This window comes from Acipenser ruthenus, chromosome 7, assembly GCF_902713425.1.
Source record: "Acipenser ruthenus chromosome 7, fAciRut3.2 maternal haplotype, whole genome shotgun sequence".
In the NCBI taxonomy this organism is placed as follows: Eukaryota; Metazoa; Chordata; class Actinopteri; order Acipenseriformes; family Acipenseridae; genus Acipenser; species Acipenser ruthenus.
The window spans coordinates 3350756-3369800 of NC_081195.1; the positions used below are offsets into that span (position 1 = coordinate 3350756).

Here is a 19045-nt window from a genome sequence, read left to right on the forward strand (position 1 = left end):
TTGCTTTTTGGAAATTAGAAAACGATTCAGCATTATCAGCCAATTAGCTTCCAGCTATAGCGGGCATTAATACACAGTAGAGGCCCTCTGAAACTTAACCACATCACCTGTGAATCAAATTTAAAATCAATCTGTGCAAGTACTGGCTTTTTGGGTTGATATAAGATCTTATTTTCAATGCTAGACTCTCACATGGAGCTGAGTGGTGCAGTGGGTTAATGCGCTAGCATGCTGTGCTGGTCCACCTTACAGGACTGGGTTCAAATCTAGTAGATTACTTTCAAAGACTTGTGTAAATTTACCTTAGTCAATGAAAAATCAAGCTATTGCATGTAACTATTTTTCTTGTGTGCATTCAAAAAACAATATGTGTTCATTCAGTAATAGATTGAAGATTTGTTGAATGCACACAAGACAAGCAGTTTCTCTTTTGGACAGCAACACACCCACCTTCCACTCTCCTCCCTGGGCAGGGAGGAGGCGGCAGAAGACCCTCCCTTGCTCTTCTCCATCTGTGGAAACACAATCAACACCATTACTTACCTCAGGAACTCACCTACGGGAGGCAGATTCAAACCGTTGTCTTCAGGGAGAGAAAACAATGGGATTAGCCCACTGCCCCACCAGCTCCCACAGGAAAGCTGTGTTTCACACTGACTAATAAGGTAAATGAAATAATTATTTGAAACTAAAGAAAGGAATAACCTAGAGTTGAACCTTGTCCCCCGAGAAGGAACAGCACAGCAGACTGACTAGTGAATTAGCCCACAGTGGCCATCCCACTTTCATGGAAAAGCTGCCTTTATCATTGTTTATATAGGAAATTATAAAATTATTGGAAAATAAAAGGACAAATCATCTGGATTTGAACCAAGTACTTCAAGGTGTACAGCACAGCATTCGTGTGAATTAGCCATGCCACTTCCATTATCATTGTCTATATAGGAAATTAACACATTCTTTGAAAATAAAGGAAGGAATTGGTTGAAAAGGAACGCAGTCCCTCAAGGAGGAACAGTACAGCCTGCTAGTGAATTAGTCCACTGCACTCCTGTGGAAAAGCTCACTCTTTGATTGACTATAAGGTAGAGCCTTCATCGACGGGCAATAGCACTTAATTATGCCCCACCACTCCTCCTCAGCTCCCCAAACCTACTTCAAATTTATTGAATACAAACACCATATCTGATTATGAATCATTTCTTTATTAAAGTCTTCACCTTTTATAAAGTATAAAATGACCATTTCCATAATCCAGCTTCAGGCCACAGAGGTTAGTCTCTCTTCTTTAAGCCACTCGATCGATCATTCACCCTGTTAATGATTATTTAAACCAACATTTAAGTGCTCAAGGAAAACAGTAGGACAGTAACAGAGACAGTGAGAAAGATCTGGCACCATGTACAAAACTATAATATAAAGAGTAAGGGGTGGATTGATAACTTATTAAAATGTGGATAGCATAAGACTTCATCCTCCTAAAAAATTCAAAAAGGCACAGATGTTTAAGAGTAATATGTTTTCAACTTGCAACAACAAAACATGATTAAAACTTTAGCAAAAAGCAGCTGTAACTTAATGTTTTATTTTTATTTGCCATTTTATTCCCATGCTGCATGATTTTTAGACAAACTATACTGAACACAGTGTGACTTATGGCTAACACTGATTCGCTTTACCTTTAGACTTTAAATCGGTTTTCAAAGAAGCCATCTATTTGCAACTGCATCTTTTCACGTTACTATACAGTAGTGTGAACGCTGTTACCAGTTAATGAATCATGTGTTTAACTTCAGTACTGTTTGTAATTAATACTGCAAAACATATTATACTAGTGTTGTGCTAAAAAGGCTTGTTATGTTGGCACCAACAATACTGTGTTATTGGCAGCTGTATAAACCTCCCAGTTTTTAAATATTGTGTAATGATGGCCATACCTACAATATTCTAAATAACAGTAGTTGGGTAAATTACAAGCCATATTATCAATCCAACCCTTAATGGAATACACAGTACAAACAAGAAGCAAAAGTGGAATGTAAAAAATAAGAGTAAATAATCATACTATACTTAAAAGGAACAATAAAACAAACAAAAAGTGTTTTCTCTTAAACTGAAAATCACAAAATATACAGATAAATCAGGTACAAAATAAATAGGAGATTGTAAATCTACAATGTCATTCAAATAATTATAAACTTCATTTCAAATAACAATCAGCTTTGGAAACGTACACTTCATCACAATTGTGCTTCATTTCAGATTCATATATACAATTCTGAATTCTGTACTCAGAATACTATCTTTCTGAAATGTTCTATTGTACAATATGATACAGACAATGAATGGCCATACTTGATGGAAGAGGATGGAACAGGCTAATCTATGTTAAGGTGAGACTAATCAAGGAAAGTGCAACACTGGAAATGAGAAATGGATGTTCATTGTAAAGAATCATATAAAAACATAAGTTCAAAACAGAATAAGAGACTGCAGCGATCATTTTAAACTGCTTTTTACATAGGCTTGAATATTGGTTTTGTTTTTAAAAACATACTAGTATTTAATTACTAGTCAATTACATGCATTAAAATTTTAATCCGCTTTTAGCATTTTTTGAAGTGTTCTTTATCTTTTATCCAATAAAACTAGACTTTTACAAAAAAAAAAAAAAAAACATTGAAGGAACTGATGATTCCAAGTGTCAAGTTGCATGCAGAATTTCAGTTTTTACAGATAATAAAGAATAGTCCTTAGGAGAAAAACAAGTATTTTCAATCCTTTTAGAGAAGTGTTTGGATAGTAAATGCTATTTACAGGGAAATAAAACCTGAGAAAACCAACCTCAAAAAAGACAGAAGCAGCTGGAGATTAATCCTGCCGTCCCAAGAAAGGAAATGAAACAAAGCAGCTCACTGCAGATTCACTCAACAAGCACTTGTCACACCGCACAGACATCAAGCACTTGTCACACCGCACAGACATCAAGCACTTGTCACACTGCACAGACATCAAGTGGCATATGAAGCTGTTCTTTTTCCCATCTTATCTCCCATCAAATATGGTCCTTACAGTAAGAAAATACAAGGGTTCTGTTTGGTTACTGGTTACAACACCATCTTTTAGAAAGCTACGACAACGGGATGCAGAGGAGGACCAGAGCGGCAATCAGTGGACAGGAAACTGGGGCAGCAGCTCTGTGTAGCACCTACAGTACCTGGCAAGGTAAATTGAAACAATGTAACACTTATTTAAAAAAGATCTAATAGAGAATTTCAGTATAAATTAATAACTATACTAGCTGAGAAAGTATTATTTTTTAACCAATGCTTACCTGGGCTTCTTAGCTTTACCAAGTGAAAGCCACTGTTTATTGTTCAAGGGTTTCATACAAACACCTACATATCTAGGTTAGCCTGGCGCGAGCTGGAAATAGTTTCTGTCTGAACTGTGAACTATGGTTAATATTTAATATTAACATGTGATAAAGTCAGACTAGCTGCCTTCATTTGAAATCCCCTGTCCTGTTTGCCACTCCAGCTCCCTGGGTCCTGGCGGTGCTGCCAAAACGAGATTTGGATTTCCAGAGGGAGAGCCCCTGAAACAACGCTCCTTCTGTCAACCACAAGGAGTCATAACATCAACATTATCATCAGCAGCAGCACATACACGAAACAGCAGGGTACAGAACAATACAATTCACTACAGCAGCATGTAAGGAAAACTGGGTAACACTCTGTTAATTGGGTTTATATACACGTAATTAATAAACTATGAACACAATGATTAGTTACTCATCCACAATGGGTGAGCAAGATAAACCATGTGTCTGTTACTCATGTACAAGCACCAGATGCTTAAGCTATAACTGGCCATTTAAAGCAGAGAATGGTTGCTTTCCCATACCCCCCCCCCCCCCCCCAATCAGTGTTGAGAAACTGATGATTAAATGCATATGTAAAAATGGGTATTTATTTATTTATTCACCCAAATTCACCCAGTTATAGAGCTGTGGTGAGCCACCCTTGTCCAAGGCCACACAACAAGTCTGTGGAAACAGAAGCCAAGACCTCTGCTCTTGCCACAGGGCTCCACTGCAACAGATTGTACATGCGTTTATTGATCGTGTATATTTACTGAACTGTGCACGGTTTTACACAGCAGTCAGGAATTAAAAGTGTGACCCTCCCAAGACCTCGGGGAACCCCTGAACAATGGTAACACAAGAGGCACAATACTGGCTATCAGTCTTTAAGAATGCTGTCCTTTCTTTGAAAACACCAGAAAAAAAGATAAGAAAAACAGTATTTCCGCTAATAACAAAACAGTTTAATAAAATAACAAATAAATCAATTACAAGTGAAATCGGTCCCTAGATACATATTTTACAACACACTTTAGGGGTTTCCAGTAAAGAGTGCAAGTTGTGTGAGAAATGAACTTCCTCAATTGAAACACAGGTTTCCTTGCAATTTGCTACCCTGGCGATACCAGAAGACAGTTCTCTCGTCTTTTATTTGTTATTTCAAATTGTTGGGCATTTGTTTATTTATTTATTTATTTTAAAACACAGGTGTATTTACATGACTTTAGAATAGAACAAGACATCTGTCCACTCTTTTGCTGATTATCTCACTATGATTTAAACTGTGTTATCCATTCTGCTACATTCTTAGTGTTTTTGATTTAAATAAAAAATGTAATAATAATAGTAGTAAAAAAAGAAAAAAAAGATTTTTAAAAAGATCTGGTTACGACATCTGAAAATCAAATATAGCCACAATATTTAAACTCTTCAGCTGATTCACGATGTCGTATAACATTTTAAAACAGTACGAGAATTAGAAACTCTGTATAAACCCAGCTCTCTGCCATCTTAATGTACCCTACTTGGACAAAGCTGTGCAGTGCAGCTATTTGCACCAAATTATGAGATTACAATGACACTAATAGCCATTTCAAATACAGGGGCTAACTAGACATTAATCCTTCAAAATATTATTACACATCTTTGAAGGTTTTTGGAAAGTTTTTCCTTCTAAAATCTCTGCTTTCCTGACCCTTCTTACTTGTGCTTCTGTTTGAGGCACCTGTAGTCAAAGTTTATCTTAAGATATTAAGAGGACTTCACAGCTGTGGTCATTTCAGCATCTTACCTTAAATGTTTTTTTTTTAGTTTTTTTTAATTAGCATATCTTAGTTCCCAGTTATTTATTTATTTTCTGTGTTATGCAGTTCTATAATATAGCTATGTAAGAGAAAGGAAGGTTTACAGATTTTCATAAGGGGGGGGGGGGGGGGAGGGTGTTTTTGAGGTTAATCGGAAGATTTGCATGCAGTATCCCTTTGCTCACAACTTTGTGAACTTCATTAAATTATATATATATATATATATATATATATATATATATATATATATATATATATATATATATATATATTCCCCCCACAGGCTTTAAGAATAAAAATATAGAGCTTTTTTGAAAAATGCTGATTTAGAATAACCCCTTCTCCTCTTTATTGACTTATTTTGACATAAAAGTCACAACTTAACCATTAAAACCACAATTGCAACTTAGTAATAGCTGTGCTCCAAATAAATATAGGTCTTTATTCAGTTTTACTCCAAATACAGTTCCCTACCACCAATGCCAGTAACATGTGAAAAAAGCCTTTCTTTAAACGTAGTCTAGCATAGAAAACAAAACCGAGGGCCATGAGAAATTGGTCATTACAAGCAACATTTTACAAAGATGCTCACTGTAAATGTAGTTAAATAACAACAACAACAATAACCGTAAATACAATAATGCATATTTTATCAAAACTAAGCACCCCCTAGCAGGGAGTGGAAATTCAAACATGGTTCTGAGTTGCTTTCAGAGTGAAAGTCTGCACTCTAGTTTCTATCCTTGCCTCACCCCTTGTTTTATTTCACTCTTTCATGATCTTTTTGTTTTCTTTATTCCTCTCACACTGATCCCCAAAGAAAAAGGGACCACAAGCTCTTTGGTCTCAAGACTTTCAACTCATACGTATGTGCATGCGCATAATGACTGCAGTCCCCCTCGCCCTCTCCCCAGCACAGGAGTCAATGGGGCGCGGGGTTGGGCCGTGTGTTGAGGGTGTCTGCGTGCTGTTCCGCTGCTAAATGGAGCCCTCGTTGTGCATATTGTGGTTGGATTTGTTGTGTGCAACACAGTTCTGTTCGTTGAGCAGGTTTGCTGTCTCATCCGGCAATCTGTTGTGCAGCTCAGTTAGAGTCAATTCTATTTTAATGTTCTCACTGTCCGAGGACTGAGGGGTTTTGTCCATCCGTGAAGCCATCAGAGCATTCTGGTACTGCTGACGGGTAACCTGCTCCCCGGGAACAAAACGACAGAACAGCTGCACTTAGGATCCATTAGCAAGAAAACTGTCATGACCCATCAGTTTCATGAGATTATTCAATCATCCAGTTGGGGGATTAGTTTAAACTATGTCCTACAACAGAGATGACATGAAAACTGCAGCAATATGAAGTGAAAAGGTTAATATGTGGTTGACACACAGATTAGTTGATGCTCTTAAAGGAAAACGGCAAGAGACTTGACTAATACTGTATACTGGGCTACTAAAAAAAAGTTAGGGTTGTCTTGGGATAGCACAATTAATAATAATAATAATAATAATAATAATAATAATAATAATAATAATAATAATAATAATACAAGTAGCCTTGCCACTCCTTCTGGCCTCTCTTGGTTGGTTGAAGGAGGCTATTATTTTAACCCAGCAGTAACAGTTACTGACAAATGACAATGCGGAAATGATTCTACTGCTGATAATTAACCACACACAAATAAAACACCACTGACCCACTACAATTAAAAAAAAACCCTAACATTACATGTTTACGAATTTAATTAAAGAAACTTCAACCATGTCCCCAATTAAATGTTTCTATTAACAATTCAAGGCAGGGAAAACCACAACAAAACAAACAAACAGGAGACAGACCTGTATGAAGCAGCAGTAAACAGCATTAGTGAGCTGGCCCCGGACAGAGATTTGCGACAGACAGTGTTACAGAAAGGTCTCCTCCTCACCTTGACGTACTGCAGGTCTGCAATGGCCCTCACAGAGTAGTCTGGCATGTACACCTGCAGGAAGGAGGCATTGAGCTGGTTGTTGCTGCTCCCTAGCGTGGGTGTGATGGCATCGATCCGGTCACTGCGATTCAAAGAGTCCGAGTGATTTAAACCGCAGGGCCGCGGGGGAGACTTATTCTCTGCAGAGGAGAGAAAGTCGTAATGTAATATTACTTGTTTTAACCTTTGTGCAATTACTAATAGAGTCGGCACGTTGTTAAGGTGTTCCTGGAATCCATACCAGTTTTTATTTTATTTTTTATTTTGCTATGACACTTCATATACTTGGGTAAAAAAAAACAAAAAAAAAAACAGGTCGGTTACCATGTTTTTAATTTTGAGACAAACCACATTCTACTGAGAATATGCATTATTGGCAATGGGAAAATAACACTATTTAGCAGGTACCCATCCTTTCAGATTTGGACCATTTTATGCACCAAAAAAGCCAAAAAAAGCTTCCTTACTTATTTAATTTTTCTAAACAGGTGTTTAAACTAAAGGAAAAAACGATATTTTTGATATTGATAATTTGATCATTTGATATTTCAAACTGATTTCTCAACATATTTTACACAACACAAAACACTGACATATATTTCAAGTTTGAAACCAAGACAGGAGCAGGAGATGCTGTAACTCAACTGAATTTCATGGAAAACCAAAAAAAAAAAGGTTCTTCCAAATAGAAGACTTGTTTTTAATTAAAGAAAGATTAATTTTTCCACTACTTACAGAAACCATGAATAGGCTTTCCAAGGGTGGCATTAAAACAGCAATTTGGATGGAATGTATATAATCCTGGTAACGAGTCAGTAGAATGAATGAAAAAAAAAAAAAAGGAAAGCTGTGTGGTTCAGAGAAGCACACAAACCTTCCTCTGAGCTGGAGAGATCTGAGCAGGACAAATGTGATTTAGCAATTTAAAAACCAATGTGGCAAATGGAAAATTGTTAAATGGGGAGCTATATATAGGTGGGGGCAGCGGCTCACTCCAGTGAAGTGTGGTGCCCTTCTGCACTCTGCTGCTGTCACTCCCAACCCCAGCAGGACACCAACACTTATTTTCCAGTTTCCAACTGTTCAACTGGGACTGCCTTTTGGGGCCTATCTTACTAGGTGATTAGGGGTAGGCTGGAATTGGAACTTCAATGCAAAGCATGCTGCTGAACTGACCCTGGACTCAGGGATAGACACACAGCTAGGCAGCGGCTATGCCCTCTCTCATCAGATAAGGGCTCTGTCAGAACATACACAACAGCAATGCACAGCTGGTGAATATTTTGTTCACTTGTGGAAGAGGATTTAAATAATGCCTTAAATCTATGAGTTAAATTGTAATTAATTATATGCCAATCAGAACCTTCGATTGACAACAATTCTAGTATATGAAAACACAAACCATTTTTACCCTTAAGTAAGTTAATAGACAAAAAAGAAACTTAAAAAAAAACATTGTGCTAAGAAGACAGTCTTGTACCATAAAAGACAAGGTCATAGCACTTTAACCATGTGAGAGATAGGAATTCTGAATAACATTCGGCATTTATGGAAGTATTTTACAATGCATCTCACGAGGCACTGAGCTGTTATCCATGCTAGTCTACAGTGACACTGTCCCTTCTCAGAGATAATATGTCATACATAATATATGCATTTAAAAAAGACATAGAAAATAACCTAAAATTAATACATTGTTTGATATATATATATCAAACTATTCAAATTATAAAAAGTCAATAGAAAATAGATGTCCGCCTTGAGTTTGACATCTCAAATCATCTGTACCCTTGGAACCAATCGATCATTGGAAAGCATGTCTGTGGAATGCGCTACTTGGTTTTGAGGTCGTTGTGGTCATCTTAATGACACTGAAGACTATCACTGAAACTCAACCCAGTCTCAACAGATTGGAAATCAGATGAAAACACAGACCAGGGCAGCTTGTTGATGATTCTCTACAGGAGGAAATCCTCAATTTCATGATTCATAAGACAGTAAGCCTGCTACAGTTAGAAAACAATCTCCAGGCAATGAAAGGAAACATACAAAAGAAAATTGGGTGACTTATATATATATATATATATATGTATATTATATATATATAAAAAGATGCTCCATATTTAGTAAGCATTAGCTAAACTTTATTTGGCTATAAAAAAGAAAATATATGCCGTGCTACTTTAGTTTGAATGGAATAGTTCAATAAACTAAAGTGTGTTTAAAGATGGCACCGTTACATAACAGACAGACAAGCAACAGACCAGTGGAAGGACGGAAAGTACAGTACCTGGAGATCCTGCTAACGATTCAGCTCTACTGACCACAAATGTACGAGACAAGGAGAGAGGAACTGGAGAGAAAGAGAGAAAGAAACAGGAGAACCAGTGACCAGAGGAAACGGGACAGACTGAACAGCCTCGTCACCCCCAGCAATGAAAGCAAGAGGAGGTAGAACCAGGAAAGAAGATATTTAATAGGATTCCAAACATGAAGCAGTGGCTGATTACTACAGCCATACATTAACAAGGTCAAAACTAAAGTCTCCTTCACTTACATTTATTGTCCAGTATATCTAGTTAATAAAATTGAAGCCGTTACAAATTCTTGGTCCAGGACTTCTGTTTCTACTGGAATCTAGGGAACCACGGAAAAGTCCTGCGAATGGCCCAGAATCCTTCCTTACATCTGAATTTTCAATGAAATTAGAGGATTCCTCTCCTACAGCTACCTAGGAGCTCATTTCACCATACCCTCCCAACTACCAGTCCTGGTAACAACCCACCCAGAGCATCCAGCAGATACAACTGACCTTTCTATGACTTTATTACACACCTTGAGTGGTTCTGCTATTAAGGGCTAAGAACCCAAGTCATCTGGTTCAAATATTATTTCAAGATTCATGAAGGTTTAACAGTTTAAAAGTTTCTAACAGACTTAATTACATTTAATGATGTTAAAGAAAAGAAAAATACATGTACATAGGTGCATTTAATAATACATACATTGTTATTTTTTTTCAGTGAAAAGGGGGATACATTGCAAACATTACAAATAAAAAAAACTAAACTACTATTTCCTTAAAATGTAGAAGTGGCCTTTTTTAACAATAGTGCACTGCCTGAATGTCACCACTAGGGGTCTCTAAAATCCTACAAGACTACGAAAACTAACATTAGCTGATACAATCACAAATGAATACAAACGAGACTAGTCATTGATAAAATACTAGCTCCCATACCGGCACTATACATACAACCAATAGTAACTGTACTATTTAACTATATAGGTGAAAAGATGTTTAAGGTCAGGGGAATCAGCTTGTCAGCTTGTCATACTATATCATTTGATGCAACACAAGGAATAAAAAGAGTAGTACCTATGAGTATACAACTAGTATACTACACTAGTTGTGCCAACACAAAATATTACCTATTTATTGAAAAAAAATTTTTTTTAAGAATTAGAGGGACATTTTATATATAAACAAGACTATTTAATCCATCCATCTATTGGCCTTTGTGAAAAAAGCACTTAAAAATACTGAACATACACTGCAGTAGGTATCCAGTGTGACTCTGAATTAGCCTTACACACATAAATGACACCGGATACCTTTAAGCAGTGTGGGCCGTGCAACGATACGTGTAGGCATAGTGTCAGAACACTGACTAACAGTGTTGTATGGTACCTGGGGAAGCCGTCAGAGCCATCGTTCCATAGTAAGAGAAAGCACCTGCTTCAAACTTCATGCCTTCCTTCCCTGCCTCCACCTCTACCTTCCCCTGCAGAGGAGACAAAGAGACCAGAACATAATGAAGCAGGGCCCTGCTGGTGCTTCTAGAGTCCTGTCCGCCTAAGAGCAGCTCTGGAGATTACAAAACACATCACCAAGATCAAACTAACTGAAAACAAAGAAGGTATCACGAACCCAACGACAGAGTCGATTCAGAAGAGAAAACGTTCCGATTGCTGTCTGTGGGGAAACATGTTGTGTTGCTAAGAAATAAATGCACTATAACTAACTGAACGGCGTATATATTGCTCCCTATTATGCTACTATCACATATTATGCACTTTCCACTGTATTTAATGTATTTGCATTGTTATTTTTTTTTTTACTGTATATCATGTATGATGCATTTCTCTGTATTTAAAGTATTATGGATTTTCTTGTAGTTACTGCATCTTGTAAAGCACTTTGTGATGGTGGACCACTATGAAAGGCGCTATATAAAATAAAGATTGACTGATTGATTGATATACATTGGCCTCTGAAAAAGGAGACACAATATCAATTCCCCTTTTTTAAATAAAAACATTTTCTAAACTGAACAGCTTTACATTACATCAGATTTGAAAAATCTATTTTCTTTTTAGCACAAGCAATGTTATCATTGGTCCCGAGTGGAAAAAAAAACAACCCAAAGATTCTCAAGAGAAATGAAAAGGGGGAGCAGTCACACGATCAGTAATGGAATGGATTTCAGTTAGTCTAGTTAGCTGCCCTCACCCCATACCTGACCCACACTCCGTCTGCCTCTGACCTGTAAGAGGAGAATGAAGTAGTCCACAGGCTTGTTGCGGTGGTAGAGGTAGTGCTCAATAGTTTTCTTGTTCTTTTCGTCGTATTTGAGCTCCTGGATGACGTTTGGGTGCTTGAGAAGCCGTAGCAAGATCTTCTCAGACATCTGGACAGGACTGAAGGGCTCCACCTCTGCAGAGAGAACCACACAAGCACACTGTAAGCAACGCAGGGGGACAAGGGTATGGAGGCTTGCCTAACTTTCATTAACACAGCCCTGATCTAGCTGCATCTCATTACTGTTTCTGAACTTTCCCTGTGTTATATTTGCAACAATTGCACACACACTGCATGAGATAAAGGCCTTCCCATCTTCCGAACTTTTGAAATGTACTTCCATTTGTGCCATCTAGTTCTATTCTGTGCAAAATATTAACATTATCAAAATAACAAGGAATTGGTAAAGTAGCAAAAAAAACAAGCTAAAATAACATTGAGACAGAGATTGGGAAATATGCAATGCGGCTTTACAGTGACACCACAAAGCATTCACAGAGTTCCTTCACACAGCTTTAAATACATTGTGCTTCACTTGCAAAGTTAGTCACAAGAGAAATTAAAAACATATATAGTGGTACTGCTGATTTTGTGTATAATGATGTACAGTAACGACTATACAAGATTAGTTTATTTCTGATCTTAGTCAAGCTTATTTCCATGAAGCAAATAGTTAATATCACAGAATCCCTTTAAATCAATAAAAAGAGACTAAAATATAAAATCTTTTTTTACTGCATTTAAGACAAATATTAAGACACATTGACAGGCTGATTGATGTTACAAACACATGAGTTTGACACACTGCATCACATCTGCACCCCTGTGGAGCCAAGCAATCATTTCTGGAAGCATTTTTAGGAGATACGTTTCTCTTCAGTGCAATACACAATTATTTGCATAGAGACATCAGCGTATTCTCTGAAATCAGGTGAGCAGGGAACTTCCGGCGCAGGCCTGTTTCCAAACCCCAGCGCCCTGCCCCAGCCACAGAGAGCAGAGTGGGAGATTTCAAGCTGTGATAAGCCGAACTTGCCTGTTGCTAGGAAACGGTGCATTGCCAGCAGAAGCTGGGGTGATATTTTAACCTTCATTTCATTGTCTGTCGGCTTGAAAGCTGAGAAATCCTGCTTCCTTTCCCGATGGGTGACTTTCTTTTTCGTTCTGTTGTCAGCTGCAGGTGTAGCAGAAATACAAAAAAACAATTTAAAAAAAATCTATATAATCAACTGCTTCCGCAGTGATTTTTTTGCACATGTCTACATATGAACATATCATTTTTTTTTACACCTTATACATGTAATAACATTTAAAGAAAACAGTATTACTGTGAAATGAGAGTTTCTACTTTTTAAGGAGTCAGAAATCACAGTTCAAGTCTTGGGCTTTGACATAGTTAATAATAGAGATCAGATCTTAGTTACAATTCAAATCATGTTAACAGTGAGGAAACAACTGGGTTACGGAGTGGGGTTCAAATGCAGAATATTTCTGATGCTGCATCCTGAAATGCAAGGAGCTGTTATCCTCTTCCACAACAATAAGCCTGCTTGGTATTGGTACCTACTATACAAGTCTGTTTCATCCAGGATTTCTGACTTGATGATTTCTTCTATAACATCCTCCAAGGTGACGATCCCTAGCACCTCATAGAAAGGGTCTCCTTCCCCCTCATTATTCACACGCTGGACAATTGCCAAGTGGGATTTACCTAAGGAAAGAACAAGACAGAGAGATAAGCAGGAGTTAACTTTTTTTTTTTTTACTGTTTGTATTTAATGTACTATGCCCTGTATTTCACTGTATTTAATGTATTTGCATTGTTTTTTTAATATTTGTATTTAATGTACTATGCCCTGTATTTCACTGTATTTAATGTATTATGCATTGTTCCTCACTATCTTGTAAAGCGCTTTGTGATGGTGGTCCACTATGAAAGGCGCTATATAAAATAAATATTGATTGATTGATTGATTGATACTGGACAAAAGTGCTTCGCCATTCTACTGTAGATCAATCTGCCTGGACCCCTAATAATGTGGGTTGGGGTTCCAGTAGATGAATAAGCACATAAGTTATATTTTTTTTGCAATGTATACATCTATTTTGTTAATGCAGTAACCCTATGCTAATACACATAAATCAATTTTTAATGGGTTTAAAACACATGTTTATTATTATTATTATTATTATTATTATTATTATTATTATTATTATTATTATTATTATTATTATTACATAAGCTCCTCGTGAAATGTTAACTGGAGTCTTTTCACTTTTATTGATAAGAGAATAGTTTCATTTTAAAACCAGTCTTCAGACCTGCCTCGTCCAGCAGGTGTCACTATTAGGCAGTGAGGTTGGAAGATCCCATATATGCAATATACATGCCATAGAACCCGGAAAATGAATACAGAGCCCTAGTGTTTGGGTTTGGGTTAGGGGATCTTATTTTAAAATGGACAAGATGCAGTTAATCAAAATACATTCACCTATTTTAAACATTATTATATAATTATATTTCATATACAGTAACTGATATGAATAGTGATACTTTGGACAAATGTGCGCTCAAAAAAGAAGTGTTCTTCAGAAATCAGAAATCCCAGAAGTTTCCCCATCTGCTTTCCCAGGACCCACAGTAATCAGTTTAAGCCCTCCTTGTGAATGCTGTCTGTCAAAATGTTCAAACAAATTATTTTCCTATTCTCAGCTTGTGATCATTTAAAAGGAATTTTCCAGAGCAGGGGCTAATATTAGACTGGAAATGAAGTTTCCATTCCACTTGGGTGCTATTCTCACCAAAGTAACGGCTGCGTAATCTGATTGTCTTGGAGCTACCCGTTTAAATGCAGATAGGCATAGTTTAAATACCAACCCCCCTGGACTCTCCGGATCTTATCTGTAAGGACTTACACCAAGCCTAGTCCCCAAAACCACACTGCCAAGATAGATACTCAATGTCAGCAACTCATGTACTCAAGATTCATTGCAGTCATGCACATGTAGGAACCCCATATTAACAGCTGAAGACACAAGTTTCTCAGTTTTGCAGCCAAAAAAAAAAAAAAAAAAATCATACCATTCATACTTTAAAAAAATACATACAGAAATGTAACTAAAGAACAACACAATAATGAGCTTTGATGTCAGTAATACCTACAAAGGCATTTCAAGTAACCAGCAATCGTGTACTTAAAACTAAAGCAATGCTAGTGGAAAAACAACTGTTAAGATGTTTGAACTTCGTACATATATTCTTTAAACGGTGTTGGTATCTAGATTTGCTGCAGGTTTAGACAATTGAATAGACCCCATTATCTACTGTAGTTTATTGAAAGGTAAAAAATATATATTTTGCACCCCGTAAATGAGGACTGATCACCCCCTGGAAAAATGCCCCCCGATTTGAAGAAGTGTTGGCACAGTGATCATGTGGGTGGAGCAGAGGTACATCAGTCCCTGCAACCTTCATTATGCACTCCTGTACTCACAGCACTTTGTTGTGGTCTGGGTAAACAGTTCAAAGTTAATGTATTTTGTGTTTGCTTCAGTAAATACAGTAAGCGTTCCAGTAATTCTGCCAGTGTGAGGCACGTCAGTAAGTCTGCAGGGCTGTTAAGAGGTAAAGTGTTCCCATGAGCATTAAAAGCTGCTCACTAAAATAAAATCTTAAAAGTAAATCAGTGATTGTGCGGCTGTATGCTACAGTATACCATGCAGGAACAACCAGTCAGGTGGATGCTCGTGCCAGTCTCTCTCCAGCTTTCTTTTTTTCACTCTTTTACATCCTTTCTTACTAACTGCACTTTGTTTTGCTGTGGCTGCATCGACGCCTTGGAGAACGAAGAGAAAACAGGACACAGCTCTCTAATCATAGCTGGTGTGCCACTACCGCAGAATGACCCACCTGCAGTGCACTCCACAGTAGAGTTGGGGCGATTATCGAACATTCGATATTACATCGATAAAAATTCAACAATACTTATTTTTTTATAATACCGTATTTAATCGGTTATCTCTGTTAAAAATCCCATTCGTCCCAATACTACTCCACAGTAACTTTTGGTTTGCAACAAACATCTAATTGTTTCTATCCAGGGACAATCCTCTCCACTAATAGAATATTTCCTTCAGCTGTGGCCAGCCTGTCTCCTGACACTCGGCTCTCTTTGTAGTAAGCAGTGAATGCTGGCACAGGTGGTAAGGCTCCAGATGGCAGGATAATCACCCACTGTTATTATCCTCCTAGCTTAAGGTGATAATCCCTGGTATGAAGCCAGTACGCATCATGCAGTGGAATGCATTGAGTTGGGACACACTAACCTGGATCTTACAAAACTGGAGTAAGAAACAGGGCTGGTTGTGAATCAGGGAGCTCTATAAAATACTTTCAATGAGCTCCTAGCATTAAATCAGAGACCGGTTAATGTTCCACTACTGTTAAAATAACCCGGAGAAAGATGGGACGAATTCTTATTGAAGTCTGAGAGCATGACATGAAAAGCCTAAGTAATCACACAGCTTTTTTGAGTGGCATGTGTATAACCCTAATGGAGACTTACTAAATTTATTGTCCAGGACTGTTCATGTAAAAAACAATGCAAAAGTGTTATTGTTTTTAATCAATTAAAGATTAATCAAGGATAACTAGGGTGAACTGTTGGTATTGCTTTTAAATTAAATGCTTTAACTCCTCTTTATAACACTGTCCCAAAGCCAATCTACATACTTTCCATTTTCCCACAAACTAGATACAAAAAAACTAGACTCATGTCCTTCGATACCAAAAATATTTCAAATAAAAACATGCAGTGGCTAACAATAGCTTAGCTGCTACTATTATTACATTCCTCTTTCTTTCAGATGGAGTGGAAATGATCTGCTCTAGCGTCTGAGAGCCCAGTGACCCACCGACAGCCCTGTGCACTGGAGTCTGAGAGACAGCAGCCCTGGGAACAGAAGGCAGCGTCTTCCACCTCGAGCGCAGGACCAAGCAATCTGGAGGTCAAAAGGAGCTTGGAATAGAAGCAGTGAAGGCCAGCGGTACTGTGCCTGCTTTGAATTAACTTTCAGAAAAAATCAGCCTTTCTGGAACGTACACTAGAAATATTGTCATTGGTAGCAGATTTTTTTCCCCCCATTCTAAATTTGTCTTAATTCAGTTTAAAATGATCAAGACAGAAAATTCCACTACTGATCCTGGAGCAACACTGAAAGACAGCAGTGAGGATGGAGGCTTTCACACATCTCTCCCAGCAGGTGTTGCTATTAGGCTGGGGAGTGTTGTCCTGAGACGAGATAGAATGTGGGGGGAAGAAACTGGTCCGTAACACAAAAATTAAAAATACACACAATGCACTGGCATTAAATTAAACTAAAAGATTGAAAACAAATGTGTGGTTTGCTTGGAAACAAAGCTAGTGCTGGTAGTGCATTTACTGGAACTGAATGTGACATACTGGGCACTTGCTTAGCAGAACATGATACTCAAATCACTTTATAAAACTATGTTCATTATATATATATATATATATATATATATATATATATATATATATATATATATATATCAGTATTGCTTCTTAAAGACGGGTTGGTTCTAGTTACCTCTTTACAATACACCTGCAAAAGGATTTAAGCTTTGTATGTGAATCAGTTAGATTTGCTTACTGCAGCTCCATTAAAAACTGTATTAACACTCTCAGTAACAGACTTCCTTAGTTGGAGTTGTGCCTTACAGCAATGTGCAAATGTGCCTCAGCTGCTCTGGTCTGCAGGGACTAGCATTACAAAGAGGAGGCAGAGCAGTGCTGGTGTTGGCTCTGCAAGTCATATAAAATCAGCTGCATTTGCCAAATGATGCAAAAATGTATTAATGCTGGTTACTGGGATCCACAGAAGACATTGCAGTGCCTACAGTGCCAGATAATATACTTTTGACTGGTCTCAAAACTGCTCCTGTGGTCAATCACTGTACTGGTAACCAGTAGGCTGATTTTTTCATAGACCGCATTGAACTGGCGAAAGTATCCTAAATTATTGAAAATGCTTGATGGACACAATAAGTGTGAAATCTACTAACTCCTAAATTCAGTCCAAGTCCCAGTTTGAACCCAAGCTGTTCTCATCTGCTGCTGGGGCCCAACACATGGTGCTTGAGAAATTCTCATAAACTCTTCTGAGACTGCAAGTCGCACTTTTCCACCATTCCCAGCTTATTTAAGGAATGCCATTTTCCATTTTTTTCCAGAGTGGAATCTCCTATAAATAGTCTGCAAGGCTCCAGGGCTGTGCCTGTGATGGTCTGCAATGTTTTACTGAATGTATTTTTAAAATCGAAAATGATAAGTGATGGGAAACTCATGTGACCCTTCAAATGGCCTGCAGGTCTTCAAAGACATTGTTAAAAAAGTATACTTTAGACAAAGCACTAAATAAGGTAAAACACTGGAGCAGAGACAATTTTGAGAAAAACAATGATGATGATGGATTATTTCTTGTAAATGGCACATGAGATCATTCTGCTTTAAACTGGCCAAAGACAACACCCAAATAAGTTGAGTCACTTAGAATAGGACATTGATTTAACATCTCATCTACAGGATGGAGCACAAGGAGGTTAAGAGACTTGCTCAGGGTCACACAGTGAGTCAGTCAGTGGCAGAGGTGGGATTTGAACAGATGACCTTCTGGTTACAAGCCCTGGACTTTAACCACTGGACCACACTGCCTCCTAAGCATCTAGGTCTCAATTGCATCAAGGAGGCTGATCACTTTATGAGCCCTTTGAATTTTATTAATCTAGGTACTGTACAAGGTATGCAATACCAAGTTAGTCTGTAACTTTACTATACTGTCTTAAATAGACCACACTGATGATCTGCTAAGGTGAAGCATAGTTACTGTGGTGACCATATCATGCATGTGATCATAAATTAACAGAAGAAAATATTAGAAATAAAATAAAACTGATCATTTTTTGATTAAACATGGTACAAAAATTCTAGCACAACTTAGTACCTACAGTAGTTGTTTTTCAGTTGTACATTTTTTTCTCTTTAAAGTTAGCCAGCTGCTTTGCTTGTCTGTATTTATGTGTAAATAAAATATGAAGTTTAAGGACACCCTGTACGGACATTCATTCAGTAACTTGTCTTATTCAATTATCATAATACAAGATCTGTCTCGCTGCATATTCATAAAAGGTTGATTAATCATGCCTTCAAGCCAATTACAGGAGCACTGTACCATACTGCACAGTGGCTTCGCATGATCTCAAAAGTCAGCCAGCTAATTTAATTTGTTGACAACATTAAGGCACGTAACGTAT

General features: G+C 37.6%; 1 protein-coding gene across 2 annotated transcripts in view; it reads right to left on the reverse strand.

The window, feature by feature from the left end:
* Positions 1-5438: 5438 nt before the first annotated feature.
* Positions 5439-19045, reverse strand: part of LOC117415000 (metal transporter CNNM2-like) — a 46164-nt gene continuing 32557 nt past the window's right edge. Inside the window, exons 2-8 of one of the 2 annotated variants that reach the window (XM_034024899.3) lie at positions 13280-13423; positions 12749-12886; positions 11678-11847; positions 10822-10915; positions 9421-9483; positions 7089-7270; positions 5439-6357 (exon numbers count right to left, since the gene is read on the reverse strand). In XM_034024899.3, coding sequence (XP_033880790.3) covers positions 6148-6357; positions 7089-7270; positions 9421-9483; positions 10822-10915; positions 11678-11847; positions 12749-12886; positions 13280-13423 — 1001 coding nt within the window. In that variant the 3' untranslated portion in view covers positions 5439-6147. The remainder of the gene's footprint in view (positions 6358-7088; positions 7271-9420; positions 9484-10821; positions 10916-11677; positions 11848-12748; positions 12887-13279; positions 13424-19045) is intronic. The other variant, XM_034024900.3, reaches the window with a different exon arrangement.